Source organism: Physeter macrocephalus, chromosome 8 (assembly GCF_002837175.3).
Source record: "Physeter macrocephalus isolate SW-GA chromosome 8, ASM283717v5, whole genome shotgun sequence".
NCBI lineage: Eukaryota > Metazoa > Chordata > Mammalia > Artiodactyla > Physeteridae > Physeter > Physeter macrocephalus.
In genome coordinates, this window is record NC_041221.1 from 132,734,042 (window position 1) to 132,753,358 (window position 19,317).

Here is a 19,317-nt window from a genome sequence, read left to right on the forward strand (position 1 = left end):
GCTTCATAATGTTTGTCAAATGAACGAGCACACTTTGGAAAAGAAACCTGCTCTACCCAGGGGACAATCACAGGCTGATTATTGAGAGTTGAGATAGAATCATCAGGTTCTCAATGATAATCAAAATCTGAATTTAGTATGCTATTCTTTAGAATTTAGTGTCACAGGAAAGTGACCCAAGTTTTAAAGGCACTCAGCTTCCACCTTAGAGCATAGGCCCTGGTATGGGAGTGGGGGAGTTTCAGGTAAAAAGGTGGAGGACAGGCTTGGAGCCATACAGATCTGGGTTCAAATCCTCTTTTGGCTCTGTGGTCTTGGGCAAGTCCAGTATCTCACGGAGCTTCAGGTTCTTGCTAGTAGTATCTATGTCATTCCATTGTTGTGTGGATTAAACGAGAGGGCAGATCATGTGTCTGTCATGAGTTGTTCAACAGCAGGCTGGTGCGGTGGTTCTGGGGTGGTGTGTGTGTGTGGGCAGAGTCTCAAAGAGCCTCTGCCTCAGCCCCAGTGTCCATCTCCAGGTTCACTGGAAGGAGGAACTGGCTTTCCTGCAGCCCCACTGAGGTGGGTGGAGCTGAGTCAGTGCCTTCTGCCCCTGGTGTGCATATGAGTCTCTCTGTAGGGTATGGAAATTTTCCATGACTGTCATGGAAAATAGAAGCTTCTAATTTTGCCTAGCACTGCTGAAGTTCCTTCCATTAAAATGATCCCCGGGGAACGGAATAACCTTAAGTAAGAGAGGTATGTTTTGATTAGCAATGTCTCAACCCAGCTATGCTGTGAAGCTGACTCCACAACAGCCTGTAGAAAAGATTGGCTGGGATCATCTTTTGAGGGTCAGGGCCTACATTTTTTTTTTTTTTTTAATTTATTTTTGGCTGGGTAGGGTCTTCGTTGCTGCACGCCGGCTTTCTCTAGTTGCGACGAGCGTTGCAGTGCACAGGCTTCTCATTGCGGTGGCTTCTCTTGTTGCGGAACATGGGCTCTAGGTGCACGGGCTTCAGTAGTTATAGCATGTGGGCTCAGCAGTTGTGGCTTGCAGGCTCTAGAGCGCAGGCTCAGTAGTTGTGGCGCATGGGCTTAGTTGCTCCGCGGTATGTGGGATCTTCCCGGACCAGGGCTTGAACCCGTGTACCCTGCATTGTCAGGCGGATTCTTAACCACTGAGCCACCAGGGAAGCCCAGGGCCTACATTTACTCTCCAGTCAAAATTAAGTGGGGGAGGCCAAGTTCACCCAAAGAGAAGACCAGGAGCCCATCCTGGGTTATGTTAGAGAGCCCTTCACTTCCCAGCTCTGGGTCCCCTCATTGCCCCCAGCCCCTCCCATTCTTCTTTGTGTACCTGTCCTGTTATGGTCACCAGTCCGAGTACAGGGAAGGCCACCGTTTTCCTACACATTCTCACCCAGCTGTATTTCATTAGCGAGCCAAGTATTTTTGTCTCTGTTTTTCCAACACTGAAACTAGCGTGCTGGACCCCAAGGTTTCCATATGATCTCTAAGCAGAAAGACTTTGCCTATGGAACATGTGCATTCCAGCAAAGGTGGCTGCAAAACAAAACTGCAAAAAGAAAATCCTATTTGTCTACTGACTTCCATGATAAATATCAAAGGTATGTTCCCAATAAGAACAAAATTTCTAACAGTTGGAATTGAGAACTTTAAGACTTTTTGAAAGAAAATGCATTTTCAGGTGATTTCACCTCCACTTCCTTACCCCCGACTCAGGACACTTAGATTTTATACTCTGGGAGCATAAAACTGGTCTGCACACCTTCTCCTCCTCACCTCTGGTCATTTGCAGTTTCTAATAGAAGTGACTTAGAGACAATGAGCTGTCAGCTGGTGCCCATCTGTCATGCGCAGGCAGGCCCAGCTCACCACCCAATGACCCATGCGCACATGTGCCCCTTTTCCTGCTCCTCCCTTCATGCCAGCCCCCGACACTGAAGCAGCTGTGAAACATAACCAGACCTTTGGTTCTGAAGGGAGAGGAGGCTGGAAAGTTGCCTCCTAACTGCTCCTAGGATTTGACTGCAGACCATGCTCTCCGCTGGAATCTGGCTACGTATTCTGACTGCACAGAGCTTGAAATCCTATCAATAACACACTCACTTAGGTTAACAAGCTCTTTTTGTTTTTCAGTGTGCAGAGCTGAGCGTGGTCTGTCTCTCCATCTGAGTAATGATGAGGTAGAATCAGATCAGCATTTCTCACTGTGTGGTCCTAAGACCACCTATATCAGAATCCCCGAGTGGATTGTTTGTACTGACTTCTAGGCCTACCTGGAAAGGCGGTAACTAGGCTCTCTAAGGGGTGGGGTCCAGGAAGACTCAGGTTTAGCCATCTCCCCGGATGATTCTGGTGTGGTCTGAGAAACACTGGTCTCAATGAAGACTGTTTATATTGTGTGTTTATTCATACCTTGGGCAGAATTAGTTCAATCTGTCTGTTTTCCTCTACCTCCCGTCACTGAGGTCTGCCAGATGGACGGGATGGGAATTTGGGGGTGGGGAGGGAGGTACGGTGATTCTGGAACTGGAACACACTGGAGGTTAGGGCAGGGCTTGGCTGAGGGTTGTAGGTCTGTTGCTGGTGGAGAAACCTTTCTTCTTCTCTTTCCTTTTGTCCCAGGTTGTCTCTCCCACTTCCATTTGGGACAGGACTATAACTCAGTGGGATTCGGGTGGGACTGGCTTTTGTGAGCTGGCCTGGGCCCACACCCCTAGGTGAACAGGGCTCTTGTGAGACAGCTGTCTGTTGGTTCCTAACAGCTGACTTTCAAAGTGGACTCCCTTAGGGACCCAAGCTGTCCTTGAACATGGCTGGGGTGGGGTTGAGGGGGGCAAGGATAGGGGAAGGGTACCCGCAGTGTGCTCCAGCCCAAATTTCCTTTCGGTAGCTTTGAGTCCTCTGACTCTATAGAAGCAGATGAGAGGACCATCTTACCCTAAAGCTCTAAATTCCACACACAGACAGAGGGCACCCTGGGGGTGGGCCAAAGGGATGATCCTGAGCTGGGCAGGGTGGCCCGGGTGTGGGCTGTTATGAAGCATTCACCAAGGGAGTCATTGGACTTCATCGTCAGCATTGCTGGCACTCAGAATAGCTCTGAGTCCCCCTCAAGCACGAGAATCCTTTATCCTCATGTGGCTTTTTGCTTATCAAAGAAGATCTCTGGGGGGCGCGATAAGCTCCAGAGAGCAGTCAAAAGGTAAGAGATGACATTTACAAAAATCCATTCTTTCCTCTTTCCTCTCCACTTCACCGCTCTGTTGACTGTTTTCCTGTTCAATCAAATCCTATTCACAGCTTCACATCCCATTTTAGGAGTTGCCAAGGCGATAAATAGCCTGTCCTTTCTTTACTGTGCTTGCTTTTGCCTTTTTCTCTCCCTTGCCCATCCTGGAGAGCCTGAATCCTCTTTGGTTGGGTTTGTCACGTCTAGAAAGCTCCATTCAGTTCCCAGCAATGGGACAAGCCAATTGCTTTGGCCCTTCCTCCTGCTGTTACCTTTCCCCGTGACTTTTCCTGATCCCAGAGACTCCCTTTATAGACTGGCTGTGCTGTGTCCAGCTGAGAACTGTGGCCTGGACAGCCCTGCTCTTAAGTCATGACATTTTTCATTTTTCATGTGTCGTGCTACCAACTTTCGGAGGGACTGTGGGCTGACAGTACAGCCTCCTTGTCGGGGGAGCGAAGGGGGATTGCACAGAACACCCAGGGCAGGAGCAATGGGACAGAGGTCCTCATGGTCAGATTCCTAGTCAACTGCTTATCCTACTGCCTCGAATCTGGCTTCCTTTCTCCTGTTGATTCCCTCATTCTTGTTTACGAAGCATTTAGTGAGCAATGCTATGTACAAGACATCGTGCTAGACTGGAAACACAGGAGGGACATCAAGGCTTACCACAGAGGGTGAGAGTCTTTGTGTATTGACTGACATCTTGACTTGACATCAATAAACAATGCATCCCACACTGAGTGTGTACAGTTAGCTTTGCCTCTAGCAGATGCAGAGCAAATTTGCTTTTGGGTGATTCAAGCTTATTTCATTCCTTCAACAGTTAGTCACTGAGTGTTGGAGTGCTATAAAGTAGTCCACCTGATCCACTAATGCACTTGGCCTGATCTGGTGGACAGTTGGCAGGCTAGGCCCCTGTCCAGAAAGGTCCTCTAGAGCCAGTCGGCCCCCAGGTGTCCTTTCTTACAGCTCATCCTGCCCCCTCCTTCTTATTACTCATCATTTCCATTATGATCACTAGTATTCATTGAAGCTCATTATATGCCAAGCACTATATTCAAGCTGATTTCTTCTTTTTGGATCCTTACAACAATCCTGTGAAGCTGGCCATCTTGGTATTCTCACTTCAGAGCTGGGGACATGAATGCCCAGAGGGGTTAAGCACTTGCCCAAGGTCACACAGCCAGTAAGAGAAGAGCTCAGACTGAAACCTAGTCTGTCTGAGCCAGGGGTGTGTGGTGTGCTGAGACACAGAGCCAGGCACCCCTCGGGTGCATTTCTCAGCGCTGGCCAGGCACCTGTTCTCTGTGAGCACAAACTACTTCTTTGCCTCAGAGAGTAACAGCTTTTGTGCTTCAGAAGCACCAGAGGCCCACCCTTCTGGGCAATTCTACTCGGGCAGGGCAGTGCTGTCCACGATTCTGAGCTGAGGGGCACAGGGTCCATCGCACTTGGTCTGGGTTCTTCGAGTCATGGACCGTCCCTTGAAGGGTGATTTCTCTGGAAGAAGGGTCAAGTGGAGGCCCCTTGCAAGGCGGGACCTGCTTAAGGAGCCTGCACGGTGCGGCTCCGCCACTGTCACTGGCTGGAAAATAAATTCCAGGCCGCTCAGGGGTTCCTGGGGACCAGTGTCCACAAGTGCTTAGCCCTGTGGGTTCCAGCTGCCATGCTTGTGGCTGGAGACCTGACTGTCCTTCCCTCAAGACTCTGGGCAGGAGCCTGATGAAGGCAGGGAGCAGTTCTGGGACCAGGTGAGCCTGGGGCAGGACCTGGACTGGAAACGCTTCTGAGCTTCAGGCACTTTACAGAATCCCTTCTTTTATTTGTGAAGGTATTTATGAACAAGGGTGGGAAGTCTTATTTCCATCTTGCCGGTGAGGACACACGGAGGCTCAGATCAATCAGGTGACTTGGCTTAAGGTCATTAGCTACGAGATGCCTATGCCAGTGTAAACTCAGATTTGCCAGATTCTTCTACTAGACCACTGCTCAGTGCTACTGATGGCCCTCCAGGAGACACCCTGGCATCCCCAGGGGTCTTTGTGGACATAGGCTCAGTGAGCTCCAACACCACCCCGTGGGGGAGGCCTTGGCATTGCTTGCTCTGCCTGCAACAGCTCCTTCTGGACCCCGGAGTAAATCGGCCTGACAGCACCTTGTCTCTCGGTCACACCGCATGCCTCTTGCCTCCCTCACCTGGGCCTTCCCTGCTGCTTCTGAGGCACAAGGTGCTGCAGGACTTGCTCGGTGCCCGTGCACAGCACTGGTTTGCCCAGCCAGGCACGGAGAGCTGCTGACCTGTGTCCACAGGCAGACCTACCTCCCATGCTGTGCAGCTATGGCTTCCCCGGGGGCGGACCTAGAAGTGTAGGTACACTGATGTCCTGTGGAGTGAATTTGATTAATGAAAGACAAAAGACAGCAGATGGAAAAGGTCTGGCTGATAAATCATCTAAATCTATCCTGATGGGCTATTCTGAGATGTAGTACTATATGTCTCACTGTAGAAGTCTGTGATGACCAAGTTGTATGCCTTAGTAGACAGTGGCCAGGTCAGCAACCGGTATGTGCTTTCCCTCCCCCCACATGCCATTTTCTTTTTTCCTTTGATCTTATTTCATCTGGATTACAACTCCCTCTCTCCAGTGAAATATTGGCATGCAAGACCCGCCCAGGGCTTTGTTTTCTAGGTAACATAGGCTAAGCCAATCATAATAGTAATAATTCCTTCCATTTATTTAATTTACTGTGTGGCAGCTAAATCAGCTCATTGAATCCTCACACTGTCCCTATTAAGCGGGTATTATTAGTTGCCTCATTTTAAAGATGAGGAAACTAAGACTCAGAGAAGTTAAGGAACATGCTCATGGCCACACAGCATGTAAGTGGCAAAGTGAGGATTAAACCCAGCTCTTCTGCTTTTCCGACTCCAGAAGCTGAACTCGAAACCACCCTTGGATAAAGTTGCCTTTAAGCTTTAGAAATGCCAAGGAAACCTGAGTCTCTGTGAGGAGACACTTGCAAGAGGCTGCCAAGGATCCCTGGGAAGCCCGGAGAGCCCCTCAGGAGAGAGCAAAGGGGTACTCACGTTGTAAACGCTGGGTTGTACTTTGCACCTCGGTAGTAGGAGTACAGATTGAACATCCCAATCATGAAGGCCACAAACACCATGATGAAAATGACCATGAACTTGAAGATATCTTTCACAGTTCTCCCCAGGGAGATCTGCAGGGGCCCAAAACTCTCGTTGGCTGGCAGGATGTACGCGATTCGAGAGAAGCTCAGCACGACAGCTATCGCATACAGCCCTTCCGATATGATCTGAGGGTCTGAAGGCCACCACTTGTCCCTGGCTAAAAGAAAACAATCTGGGTTACTCTCTGGGCAACAGGATCTGCTTTGGAAGAGAAATCAGTTATGCATCTTTAGAGGCCTCTAACCTCATCACTTGCCATTCCTGCCCTTGTCTCTAAATTAATCCTAATACATTGAAGGTGCCACCCTCCCTCTTGGAACATGCTGGCCCATCTGCCTGGAACACTCTCCCCTCACTTCAATCCCAGTCACCCTTCAAGACTCTGCTCAGGTGTCATCTCTTTCAGGAAGCCTTCTGTGCCCCCCACAGGCTGCGGCAGCCTCCCTGTACCCCTTTCTGCTCCCACAGTATCCCGTGTACCCTCCTGTCATGCACTCACCATGCTGCTTGCTATCCTATCTTCCTTCCCAGTGTTTGAGCTCCACAAGCAGGGGTTGTCCCTTTCACAAGGAGGTGGTGGGGAGGAGCACAGACTTAGAGTCAGACAGACCTGAGGTCGAAAGTGGCCTTTCTACGCAGTGGCTGTATGTAAAATATGACTCTTGGCAAGTCAATTAACTATTTTTTTTTTTTTGCTTTTAAAATCTTTTATTGTCATTTTAAAATTTTTTAAATATTTTAATTTTATTGGAGGATAGTTGATTTACAATGTTGTGTTAGTTTCAGGTATATAGCCAAGTGACTCATGTAGTTATACATATACAGATATTCATTCTGTTTTAGGTTCTTTTCTCATATAGGTTATCACAGGGTAGAGTTCCCTGTGCTATACTGTAGGTCCCCGTCAGTCATCTATCTTATAAATAGTAGTATGTGTATGTTCATCCCAAGCTCCTGATTTATCCCTCCCCTCCACATTTCCCCTTTGGAAACCATAAGTTTGTTTTTTGATATCTATAAGTCTGCTTCTGTTTTGTACATAAGTTCATTTGTATCTTTTTTAAAAATTAGATTCCACATATAAGTGTTATATGATATTTGTCTTTCTCTGTCTGACTTACTTCACTTAGTATGATAATCTCTAGGTCCATCCATGTTGCTGCAAATGGCATTATTTCATTCTTTTTTATTGCTGAGTAATATTCCATTGCATATATATACCACAACTTCTTTATCCATTCCTCTGTTGATGGACTTTTAGGTTGCTACCATGTCTTGGCTATTGTAAATAGTGTTGCAATGAACATTTGGGTGCATATATCATTTCAAATTATGGTTTTCTCTGGATATATTTTAGATTGGGATTGCTGGATCATATAGTAGTTCTATTTTAAGTTTTTTAAGGAAACTCCATACTGTTCTCCATAGTGGCTGTACCAGATTGCATTCCCACCAACAGGAGGGTTCCTTTTTCTCCATACTCTCTCCAGCATTTATTATTTGTAGACTTTTTGATGATGGCCATTCTGGCCTGTGTGAGGTGATACCTCATTGTAGTTTTGATTTGCATTTCTCTTATAACTAGTGGTGTTGAGCATATTTTCATGTGCTTTTTGGCCATCTGTGTGTCTTTTTTGGAGAACTGTCTGTTTAGATCTTCTGCCCATTTTTTGATTGGGTTGTTTGTTTTTTTGATATTGAGCTGCATGAGCTGTTTGTATTATATATTTTGGAGATTAATCCCTTGTTGGTTGCATCATTTGCAAATATTTTCTCCCATTCTGTGGGTTGTCTTTTTGTTTTGTTGATGGTTTCCTTTGCTGTGCAGAAGCTTTTAAGTTTAATTAGGTCCAATTTGCTTATTTTTGTTTTTATTTTCATTACTCTAGGAGGTGTATCAAAAAAGATTACTGCGATTTATGTCAAAGAGTGTTCTGCCTGTGTTTTCCTCTAAGAGTTTTATAGTGTCTGGCCTTACATTTCGGTCTTTAATCCATTTTGAGTTTATTTTTGTGTATGGTGTTAGAGAATGTTCTAATTTCATTCTTTTACATGTAGCTGTCCAGTTTTCCCAGCACCACTTATTGAAGAGGCTGTCCAATTAACTTTTTAAGCCTCATTTTCCCCATCTGCAAATTGGGGATAATATCATCAATGTGGTGAGGATGAAATGAAATCATTTATGTAAAGTGCTTAGCTGGAAAACAAATGGCAGGCCACTCAGGGCTTCCTGGGAACAAGGGTCTGGCACACAGCAGGTGCTGATAAATGTTTGTTAAATGGCTGAATGAAATCCTAACCACAAGTTTAGCCATAAATCAGAACAAATGAGCTCACACGGGGGCCAGTAATCTGATGGATCTTGCCTGAGAAAATGCTCTTGGGTTTGGTTCCTCAGGCAGTGTGTGTCTGCGAGTTGCTCCCTGACTGCGCTAAGGCCCCAAAACTGGTGACCAGTCATCCAGGTTTGCTATGACATCCCTGTTTCAGGTGGCAAGAGTCCTGGGACCTGTCTCGTGCTGGGGAGATTCTGCTTGTGGTCACTGGTGAGGGTCTGAGCTGCCCTGGGTATGCAGAGCAAACCTGTAAAGTGTTTCTATTGTAGTTCTAATGGTGCAAGGAGCAGCAGCTTTCTTTAATAAGCTGCCTTCTATGTGTCAAGACATACAGTGATTTTCAGGTGAGGGTAGAACCTTCCTCCTGGGGCAGAGTGTGTGTGTGGGCATCTGTGGATGTCACAATGACTGGGTAGGAGTCTTATTGCGATGCTAATATCCTGCAATGCTCCAGACAGACCTGTTCCATGAGAACTGCCCTGCTGAACAAGTCAATTGTGCCCCTGTTGAGAAATACTAAGTGAAACTTAAATTGAGAAGCATAGAGAAACCTAAATTAGCCCTTACACTTATATTAGCTGTAATTTTCACAACAGCCCTGTAGAGGAGGTATTATTACTGCCATTCTAAAGACTGGATTTGGGGTATGGGGTCCTTTTCAGAGCCAGGTAAATGCAGATAGCAAGGATATTACATAGTGATTCTTGGCACCCCAAGGGAGATGGAAGAGAAGAATTTTGTTCTTTATTTTCAAAGCTAGACTCTGTTAAGCAATTATAATCATAAAGAGCAGCAAGAGATCTTTAGTAAGGGGAGCCAGGCCTCCATTTGACACAGACTTTCATGTAGTGCATTCTAAATTATATGCGGAAATATATAAAGTTATAGACTTTATGTTCTCATCAAGGTCATAAAACTCAGAAAGACAAGTAAGGGGAACAAATGTATTTTTCCAATATATCTGTTGCCCTCCATGGATAAATAACACATTTGGATAACATGAAATAGGACTCAGATTCTTCACACAGACGCCAAAAGGAATTCCTTTTTTCTCTCCCATATAATTTATCATCTTAAACCTCAGTCGTAATAATAAAAGCCATTCCTATAATCTATTAAGATAGATTTAGCTGTTGTCAGACCCTGGTGACCCGGTCAGGACTTTTAGTGAAAAGTACTCTACTTTGACTGGCTTGTAAGAATTTTGATGGGTGTAAAAGCAAACAGCACTTTGATGATTCAGACAAAGGGATTTTCTTCCCCTTGGAGCTGTTTCTAGGAGAAAAATTGCCCTATTGTAACCTGAAAAACACCTGCCTACTTGGTGCTGTAGAGGTTGGAAGGGACCATTGCCTGGCTAACCACTAGAGGGCGCTCTGCCTCCATAACTGGGGCACAAGCCAACCCTTTGAGATGCAAAAGATTTCAAGGGTACACGGTGAACCACAATGCAAGGACAATAAAGTGCAAAGCTTTGGGTTGGGTGAGACTTTAATGGGTGAGACTTTAATACAATCCAGAAAAGGAATAGAAGTCACAAGTGAGCAATACTGTGGCTTGAATCACAGCCCTAAGAAAAGTATGCAATGCAGTATCAAGGTTCTCTCATCTTTCCTTAACGAAGCCTGAGCAGCATAGAGGGGAAAATATGCAAACCCATGCTTTAAAAATGTCTGGATTTGCTAAACCAACAAATGAAGAGTGGATGATTTGTAATACTACAAGACTCTCCATTTCTTAGTGTGTGTGTGGGGTTCCCTACCACATTTACATGTAACATAATCTGTGTAACACAATCTACATTGAATATGGGCAGCAACTCAAGTTTTATGTTAAGTGGCCAAGCTTCTGGAGATCATTGCTGTACCTGATCATGAAGATTATGTGGCCATACGCACCACGTGGCTTCCATCTAACAGGGACATTTGACATTCAAACCTTTCATGCCACTAGTGAGTGCCTATTAAATGTCCAGCTAATTTACCAGTAACAACATTATCTATTGTTTCTTCTCCCCACTCATCTTTCTTTTAGTACAGAAGCTACAGTGATTGAGCCAGAAAATGACCCCAGAGGTCGTAGTGATAATAACTTGTTACTATTAGTGAGCATTTAATATTTCAGAACACAGTGCAAAATTCTTCATGTGCACTATCTTATTTAACCCTCGAAACAAACTTTCTGACATGTATTTTCCCAGTTTTACATATGGGAAATAGAGTGTCAGAAAAATTAAGTAAACAAGTCCTTACAGTAAGCTACAGAAATAGGATTTGATTCCAGGTCTCTCTAACTCCAAAGCCTGCGAACATAAACACTATGCCATTCTGCATCGTTTTCATTTCATGTTGGACCAGTATCCCTTGCTATCCAAGGCAGTACTGTATTTCTGGGAACATTGTAAGCCATGCCACGAAAACCTGTTTCTTCCTCTATAAAATAGGAACAACAACAACAAAATCCTTTCTGTGGGGCTGTTGCAATGATTGGAGTTTATGGTGTAAAATGTCTATATAGTTCCTGACACCTAGAGGGTCCTTGATAAATGGATGCTTTAACTCTTATTACTAAAAATTCAAGCTAGCATCTCACACTGTATGGCCTTGTGGTTTGAAAGAATTAAGGCATCTTCTAAGAACCTATCTTGCCATGAGAAAATAACTTTTGAACTGGAAAAGCAAGACTTATTTTTGCAGAAAATACAGGGATCCAATATGTAAGGAAAAGCTCCTGGATCCACATCAGAAATGAGATTTCTTTAAAAAAGAAAAAATAAATAAAAGGATCCCCCAGAAACGCTCCAAGAACCTTCTCAAAACAAATCCATCCTTTCCAACACAAAACGATTCATTTCTCGTCGTCACTAATTACACGTTCTATTCAGGTGGTTGTATTGCAGGGACTAGGGCTTTCTTGGAGGGTGGCGGGTTGGTGTCTGCTTTGACAGTAGAAACCACCAAAGTTGGCCACACCCGTGTTACAAACCACCGGGGGCGGGACAAGCCACGCTCATGGCCCCTGGTCACGCCCCGGAAGCGCGCGGAGCGGAAGGCGTAGCCCAACACCTTAGACTCGACTCACCGTAGGTGAAGTAGGCCACTTCCGGTGGAAGTGAGACGTTGTGGAGTGTGTCGTCCTTCACGTGCTGGTCCACGTACACCTGCGCCTCGCTGGCCTTCAGGAAGGCCATGAATCTTGCGAAAGTTGGCCACACCCGTGTTACAAACCACACGGGGGGCGGGACAAGCCACGCTCATGGCCCCTGGTCACGCCCCGGAAGCGCGCGGAGCGGAAGGCGAAGCCCAACACCGCAGACTCGACTCACCGTAGGTGAAGTAGGCCACTTCCGGTGGAAGTGAGACGTTGTGGAGTGTGTCGTCCTTCACGTGCTGGTCCACGTACACCTGCGCCTCGCTGGCCTTCAGGAAGGCCATGAATCTTGCGGTGAAGGAGGCCACGAAGATGGACAGCATTCCGAAATCCAGCAGGTTCCACAGGTGCAGCACGTACTCCCGCGGCCCCTCCACCCAGATTTCCTTGCATTCGGACCAAATCATTCCTGCGGGAGAGTGAGAAGGTCAGGCTCATTTTGCATTTCCGGGCATGTGTGACCATAGGGGGCACGGAGGGAACCAGGGTACAGATGTAAATGTAGGTTCTTTGGAGCTGGGAACGTTGAGAGCCAGCAGCAAACGAAAACATGCCTTCAAAGGCGGATTTATAGTCAGGAAATCCACAGACGGCAAGAATTCGTGCCACCTGTCTCTTTGCTTGCAGATAAACCATCTCCAGGTGTGAGGAGAGAGTTCTCATCCATTGATAGATTCTTAGAGGAAATATAGGAGAAATGTAATGGCTGACATTTATATATTTTAAGAACTGGGAGGTTATAAGGAATTATCCAGTTCTAAACTAAGTATAACGAAACTGAGGTCCAGGAATGGGAAAGGGTTTTCTGAAGCTCCCACATATGTCCTAGAACCCAGTTCTCATAACTCCCTGATTAGAATGCTTTCGTTTATATTTCTACGAATGTTTCAGTGAACATTAGTTTTGGGTTATTAGTTTTTCTTTTCCTTACTCTTTTATAACTTATTGGATTTTAAAGACATATGTCTTCACTGTTACATGTTGATGTAGAAGTCAACGAGATGTTGCTACTTCCCCCATCCCACCTCTAAGCCAGCCTCCTGAGGTAGCTGAGACTAACAACTGGGTGTGTATCCTTATTTACCTGTACTATCTAATATCGTAGCCACTAGTCATATGTGGATACTGAGCAATTGAAATGTGGCCAGTTAAATTGAGGGATGCCATATAAGTAGAATACACACCAGATTTCAAAGACTTTTTACAAAAAATGTAAAATATCTCAACATTTTAAAATCTGAAATGATATTTTAGATATACTGAGTTAAATAAAATCTCTTATTACTAATTTCATCTCTTTTTATAATATGGCTATTAGAAAATTTTAAATTAAATATGTGGCTTATGGTGTGGCTTGCCTTATATTTCTATTGAATATTGCTATTCTCTACCTTTATCTTCATTGATTATTAGTTTAGATTATTAAAAATTATTAGGTAACATTTTGTGCACCTACTATGTGTACATATTATATCTGTTATAATATATACACATTATGTACATGTATGTGTACATATTAACTCCCTCAGATCTTTGCAGTAACCCTATGATTATCCCAGTTTTACAGCTGATATTTCCTTAGACATAGTGAATTGTAATGTGCCCAGATAGGAGGCAGGAGATCTGAAATTTGAGTCCAGAAGGTCTCCCCCTAGAGTCCCATGCTCTTGACCACTATGCTCTTTGCTTCTCCAGGAAATAGAATTGAGTTGAAAGCAGATAATGAAGAAAAAAGACTCTTGAATGTTTTCTAATTAACATCAGAGAGTTTGCAGCTACTCAGACATAGGAAAGATTTGATGCAGAACTAGCCCATTCTGTGTTATACCGTGCTACACTTCACCTGCATACTTAGAAGGTTAATATGGTAAAAGAATCACTAACTGATTGGTTAGTGAAACAGTTCCAGCTTATTGACCACATATCCCCTAAAGGTTAACACTGCCAGCCCCTTGGCACTCCCCTGGCTCTCGTGCATCAGACATGATGGCCTGCCTTCCCAGGTTCCTCCTGCCTCTTCCACAGCTGTTTAGAGAAATTGTGGCTTTGTTTGATGAAACAGATTCTAAGATCTGCATGTCTGTGTCAAATTGGAGGGAGATGGCAGGAAGTGTCGCCAAACATTGCAGGTCTGTTTACAAGACTCCCCCCACCACACACACCTTGCTCCCCCCTTTTTTTCCTTAACAAAGCCATACTTCCCAAGCTTACACTTTGAAAATTTTTGTGGTAATTCAGTGAAGTAAAATTTCCTTAACAATGAAATTGTACTTTCATCTGTGCCTGTTCAAATAGATATTTAAAATATGTTATTGGAAAAACCATTACAGGCTGGAAAAAATGTTTGTTGCTTTCCTCTATGTTAACAAAGCCATACTTCCCAAGCTTACACTTCGAAAATTTTTGTGGTAATTCAGTGAAGTAAAATTTCCTTAACAATGAAATGTACTTTCATCTGTGCCTGTTCAAATAGATATTTAAAATATGTTATTGGAAAAACCATTACAGGCTGGAAAAAATGTTTGTTGCTTTCCTCTATGCCCCTGCCCCCCAATTAAAATTCCTAATGTCTTAGTGGAACTGCTTTTTGCTGAGCACTAGGAGAATTACAGGCTATCAATTATTTTAATTCAGGAAGCCCTGGGTTCAGTTCTACCTTGGTCACTCTTACTGGGTATGTGACCTTGGATAAGTCCCTTGATTTTCTTGAGGTTTTGGGGTAATTTCCAGCACTAAAAGCTCTATGAATCTGAAATGCAAATTATTTACAGTAAACTGACTTTTCTGACCAATACAGAGGCTCCTCATTGGGCATTGCAAATAACTTCCTCCGTGGTCCAATGCCTACATCAGTCTTCCTAGATTTACGTATTAACTTACCCAGACTAATTTAAATTATTCCAAGTCCATGAGTAAAAGTAGCATGGGCCCAAGGGTTTGAGCAGCAGGAATGCTTAATTAAAAAAGAAATGTGTGAAATTAAGTACTTCAGTGAGTGAAATTAGGTCCCCTGCTTCCAAGGTGCTGAGGGTAGTTCAGCATTTTATATCCAACGTGAGCCCCCTGGACTTTTGCCTCTAGCATGTCAATCAGACTGAGTATATAGAGCCCAGGGGCTTAGAGAGTAAGGATGTTGGGCAGTGGAGCCTCCTTCAGGCAAACTCCTCTTCACTCAGGGATGCCTGGAGCGCAGAGTGCATGGTCACTGGTAATTAATGAGGATGACTAGCAGAGGGACAGGTTGGGAGATGCTGGGAAGCCTTGGGGAAATGAGTAGCTTTATTTAGGCAGGTTCTAAGTAACGGCATGCAGGCTGCTGAGATGGGGCTTGACAGTTCAAAAGGTGGTTCACTCCCATCCCTGCCTCAGATGCTATGCAGAAGGGATCCCCCTTCAAAGTCCTGTGAGACTTAACTGTGTGCATTCCTTAAACGGTCATAGCCCCTTCCTCTACATAGGGCTTCTCTACACTGTCCCAGTGCCCCCTAACCACATCTTGGGAGGCTTGTCTGTTCTTTTGGGTCAACTTCTGATCATTGGGTCAGGATATAGGTGTTCTGTTAACTCACAGGTGGGAGAATATCCCTAGAAGCCCTCAATCCTCAGGCCCTAATCTCCAAACATCATCTCAGTGGCAGGTCCTTTGCAACAAATCTGGGCCTCACACACATTCAGGGTTCATTTGTTTTCCAGGCAAGGAGATGATATTAATAGATGCAAAAATTTTCTAAGAAACCTCATCCCCATCTCTAATTTTAGTAGCTAACCATTGTTGAGTACCTGCTAGGTGCTAGGCCCTGTGCTAAACACTTTTCCAACACTAAAGCTTCCTTACAGCTTGATAGGTACTGACTATAATTATCCATGTTACAGATGAACAGACTCGTGTATGAAGATGGCAAGTAAATTATCCAAAGTCACACAGGCGGTTCAGGACCTTCTTTCCACTGTGCTGTCACTCACCATGCCCTCTGCTAGGCACAGACTTACTCTCACTGGTCAGGAACTCATTTACCACTTAACGGACAGTGTTGAGCCCTGACTTTGTGCCAGGCACCATTCTGGGGATACCACAACCAAGAAGATGCTATCCCTTCCCCAGCAAGCTTGGTCTAGTGCTGGAGACAGATGTGTCCACAAACAGTAGTGCTATAGGGTGACAGATGCTGTAATAAAAACGTCCAGGGGACTGTTTATCGATACACAGTGATAAGAGCAGTCAGTATTATAATCATGAGACCCAGCAGAGTGCCTGGCATAACATATATCTGTTGACTGAATGAAGGAGGTGACACCTGGCATGAGGAACCAGGAGGTAGCTGGGTGAAGGAGCAGGGGCTGAAAGGTGTTCCACATAGTGGCTGTGGATGTGAGGGAGAACAGGCTGTTGTAGGGGGCTGCAAGAGGCTTAGTGTGGCTTAGGGTTGGTGGGGGTTCGGGTTGGGGCTGGAGGTCGGCAGCAGGGAGGGTTAGTGAAGGCCCAGTAGATCCTGAAAGGCCCTCCTTCGGGCCATGAGGAGGAGGCTGGGTGTCACCCTAAGCTACTTAGCTCCTAAAGCTGATTAAGTGGAGCAGCAACGTGGTCTGACTTGCTGGGAGAGATTTTGGCAGGTTGGCTGGAGTAGTCTACTTGGAAATCTTACCTAGATAAATGAGGAAACTATCAAAAGAATGATTTAGGTGAGGAACACAGTCCATTTGATTTTGCAGTTTTATTCTTGGTCAAACCTAGATGTGTGATTCTGGAGCTAAGACTTAGCACTGCCCTCAAAGAGTTTGTAATCCTTGGTGGGTGACTTGAGGGAGCAGCTTGATCCTCACATTTTACACATGTGAAAGCTGAAATTCAGAGAGGCAGAGCCACCAAGGAAGAAGGGACACAGTCAGGACTGGGCATCTTGATAACCAGTCCCAATCTCTCTTCTCTCCCTCTCTTTAAGTGTATTTTCCTACTGTGCTAGGCATTTACATCTCACTCCATCAATTGAGCTTTCAACTGGGGCATCTGTTTAAGAAAACACTGCCAGGTTCTCTGTAAGAGTTGGGTTGAGAGAGTCTTCATGACATAATTCTCTTCCTAGATGGAGAAATGACATGCGTGGTGAAGAGGCTTCCTGCCCTCCAAGCTCCATGGCTTTGTGTGAACCACTAATGTTGTCACAGTCCTCCGGTGAGCGTCTGTATAGACACACTGTCCAAGTCACAAGCTGTATTATAAGCTCTTTCCTCTACCCCAGAGTGGCTGCTCATGATACAGGCAAGAAAGATATATTCCTGTGGTATGAACTGATGTTGGAGATTCTCCAGGCAGAAGGATCTGTGATCTCTGGTTCATTTGGTCCTCCCCAAAGCAAGTTGTCTTACAGCTCTGGAGAACACACATGTCTGCTAACAAATTCACCCCTCCTTCCTCAGTCACGCTCTTCTCTTGGCTTCCTTTTTTTTTTTTTTAAAGTTTTTAAAAAATTAATTAATTAAAAAAAGTTTGTTTGCACCAGGTCTTAGTTGTGGCTCATCTGCTCCTTAGTTGCGGCACGTGGACTCCTTAGTTGTGGCAGGCAGGCTCCTTAGTTGTGGCTCATTGGCTCCTTGGTTGTGGCACGCGAACTCTTAGTTGCGGCATGCATGTGGGATCCAGTTCCCTGACTAGGGATCCAACCCGGGCCCCCTGAATTGGGAGCATGGAGTCTTAACCACTGTGCCACTGGTGAAGTGCCTCTTGGCTCCCTTGATACTGTGTCCTGGTTTTTCTTCTACCTTTGCATGTGGTCTTAGGCTCCTTGTGGCTTCCACCTCCTCTGCCCCTGCTTTAAATCTCCTGCATTTACAATCTAGAAGTTTCTCAAAATTCTGCTAGTAGTCAAGTAAAGCATCTGGAGTTCAGGAAGAATATATTTCTGATTGGGTTTGACCCTTCCACAGAATTGTACAGCAGAAGAGGAACAACCTACATATCCAGTAGGGGTTTGGGGAAGTAATAGAGTATTGTCATACTATGTGGCCATTGAGAGAGGGCCTTGGGAAAACCTGATACCTACATGGAGCAAGAGCTAACAGAAGATGAAAAGAATCAACTACAATTTGTATGATTAGAGAAATATTAATATTAATTGAAACAGGCTGGAAACAAAGGAAAGCATGTAGTATTTATTGTCAGAGATGTTAACTGTTAGGAAGAAAAAGAGAAGGGAGAATAGGAGGGCAGTGAGGGTGGACAAACTTGCAATTTTAAACAGGTTGGTTAAAAAAGTCTTCACTTTGAGAAGGAGACTTTTTTCTTTTTTCTTTTTTTCATTCTCAGTTTCTTCTTTTTTAAAAATTTATTTATTTTTTAACATCTTTATTGGAGTATAATTGCTTTATAATGTTGTGTTAGTTTCTGCTGTATAACAAAGTGAATCAGCTATACATATACATATATCCCCATATCCCCTCCCTCTTGCGTCTCCCTCCTACCCTCCCTATCCCACCCCTCTAGGTGGTCACAGAGCATGGAGGTGATCTCCCTGTGCTATGCGGCTGCTTCCCACTAGCTATCTGTTTTACATTTGGTAGTGTATATATGTCTATGCCACTCTCTCACTTCGTCCCAGCTTACCCTTCCCCCTCCCCGTGTCCTCAGGTCCATTCTCTATGACTGCATCTTTATTCCTGTCCTGTCCCTAGGTTCTTCAGAACCAATTTTTTTTAGATTTCATATATATGTGTTAGCATACAGTATTTGTTTTTCTCTTTCTGACTTACTTCACTCTGTATGACAGACTCTAGGTCTATCCACCTCACTACAAAAAACTCAATTTTGTTTCTTTTTATGGCTGAGTAATATTCCATTGTATATATGTGCCACATCTTCTTTATCCATTCATCTGTTGATGGACACTTAGGTTGCTTCCTTGTCCTGGCTATTGTAATTAGTGCTGCAGTGAACATTGTGGTACATGACTCCTCTTTTTTGAATTTAAAAAAAATTATTTATTTATTATTGGCTGTGTTGGGTCTTTGTTGTAGCGCGTGGGCTTTCTCTAGTTGCAGTGAACAGGGGCCTCTCTTCATTGCAGTATGTGGGCTTCTCTTTATGGTGGCTTCTCTTGTTGAGGAGCATGGGCTCTAGGTGCACAGTCTTCAGTAGTTGTGGCACGTGGGCTCAGTAGTTGTGGTGCACGGGCTTAGTTGCTCCATGGCATGTGTGATCTTCCCAGACCAGGGTTCAAACACGTGTCCCCTGCATTGGCAGGTGGATTCTTAATCACTGCGCCACCAGGGAGGCCTATGGTATATGACTCTTTGAATTATGGTTTTCTCAGGGTATATGCCCAGTAGTGGGATTGCTGGGTTGTATGGTAGTTCTATTTTTAGTTTTTTAAGGAACCTCCATACTGTTCTCCATAGTG

At 44.8% G+C, this 19,317-nt stretch overlaps 1 protein-coding gene across 1 annotated transcript in view; it reads right to left on the reverse strand.

Moving 5' to 3' along the window:
- TRPC7 (transient receptor potential cation channel subfamily C member 7) overlaps nt 1–19,317 on the reverse strand; it is a 145,016-nt gene that overhangs the window by 25,145 nt on the left and 100,554 nt on the right. The window contains exons 6-7 of the mRNA XM_024125313.1: nt 12,102–12,335; nt 6,333–6,597 (exon numbers count right to left, since the gene is read on the reverse strand). Coding sequence (XP_023981081.1) covers nt 6,333–6,597; nt 12,102–12,335 — 499 coding nt within the window. The remainder of the gene's footprint in view (nt 1–6,332; nt 6,598–12,101; nt 12,336–19,317) is intronic.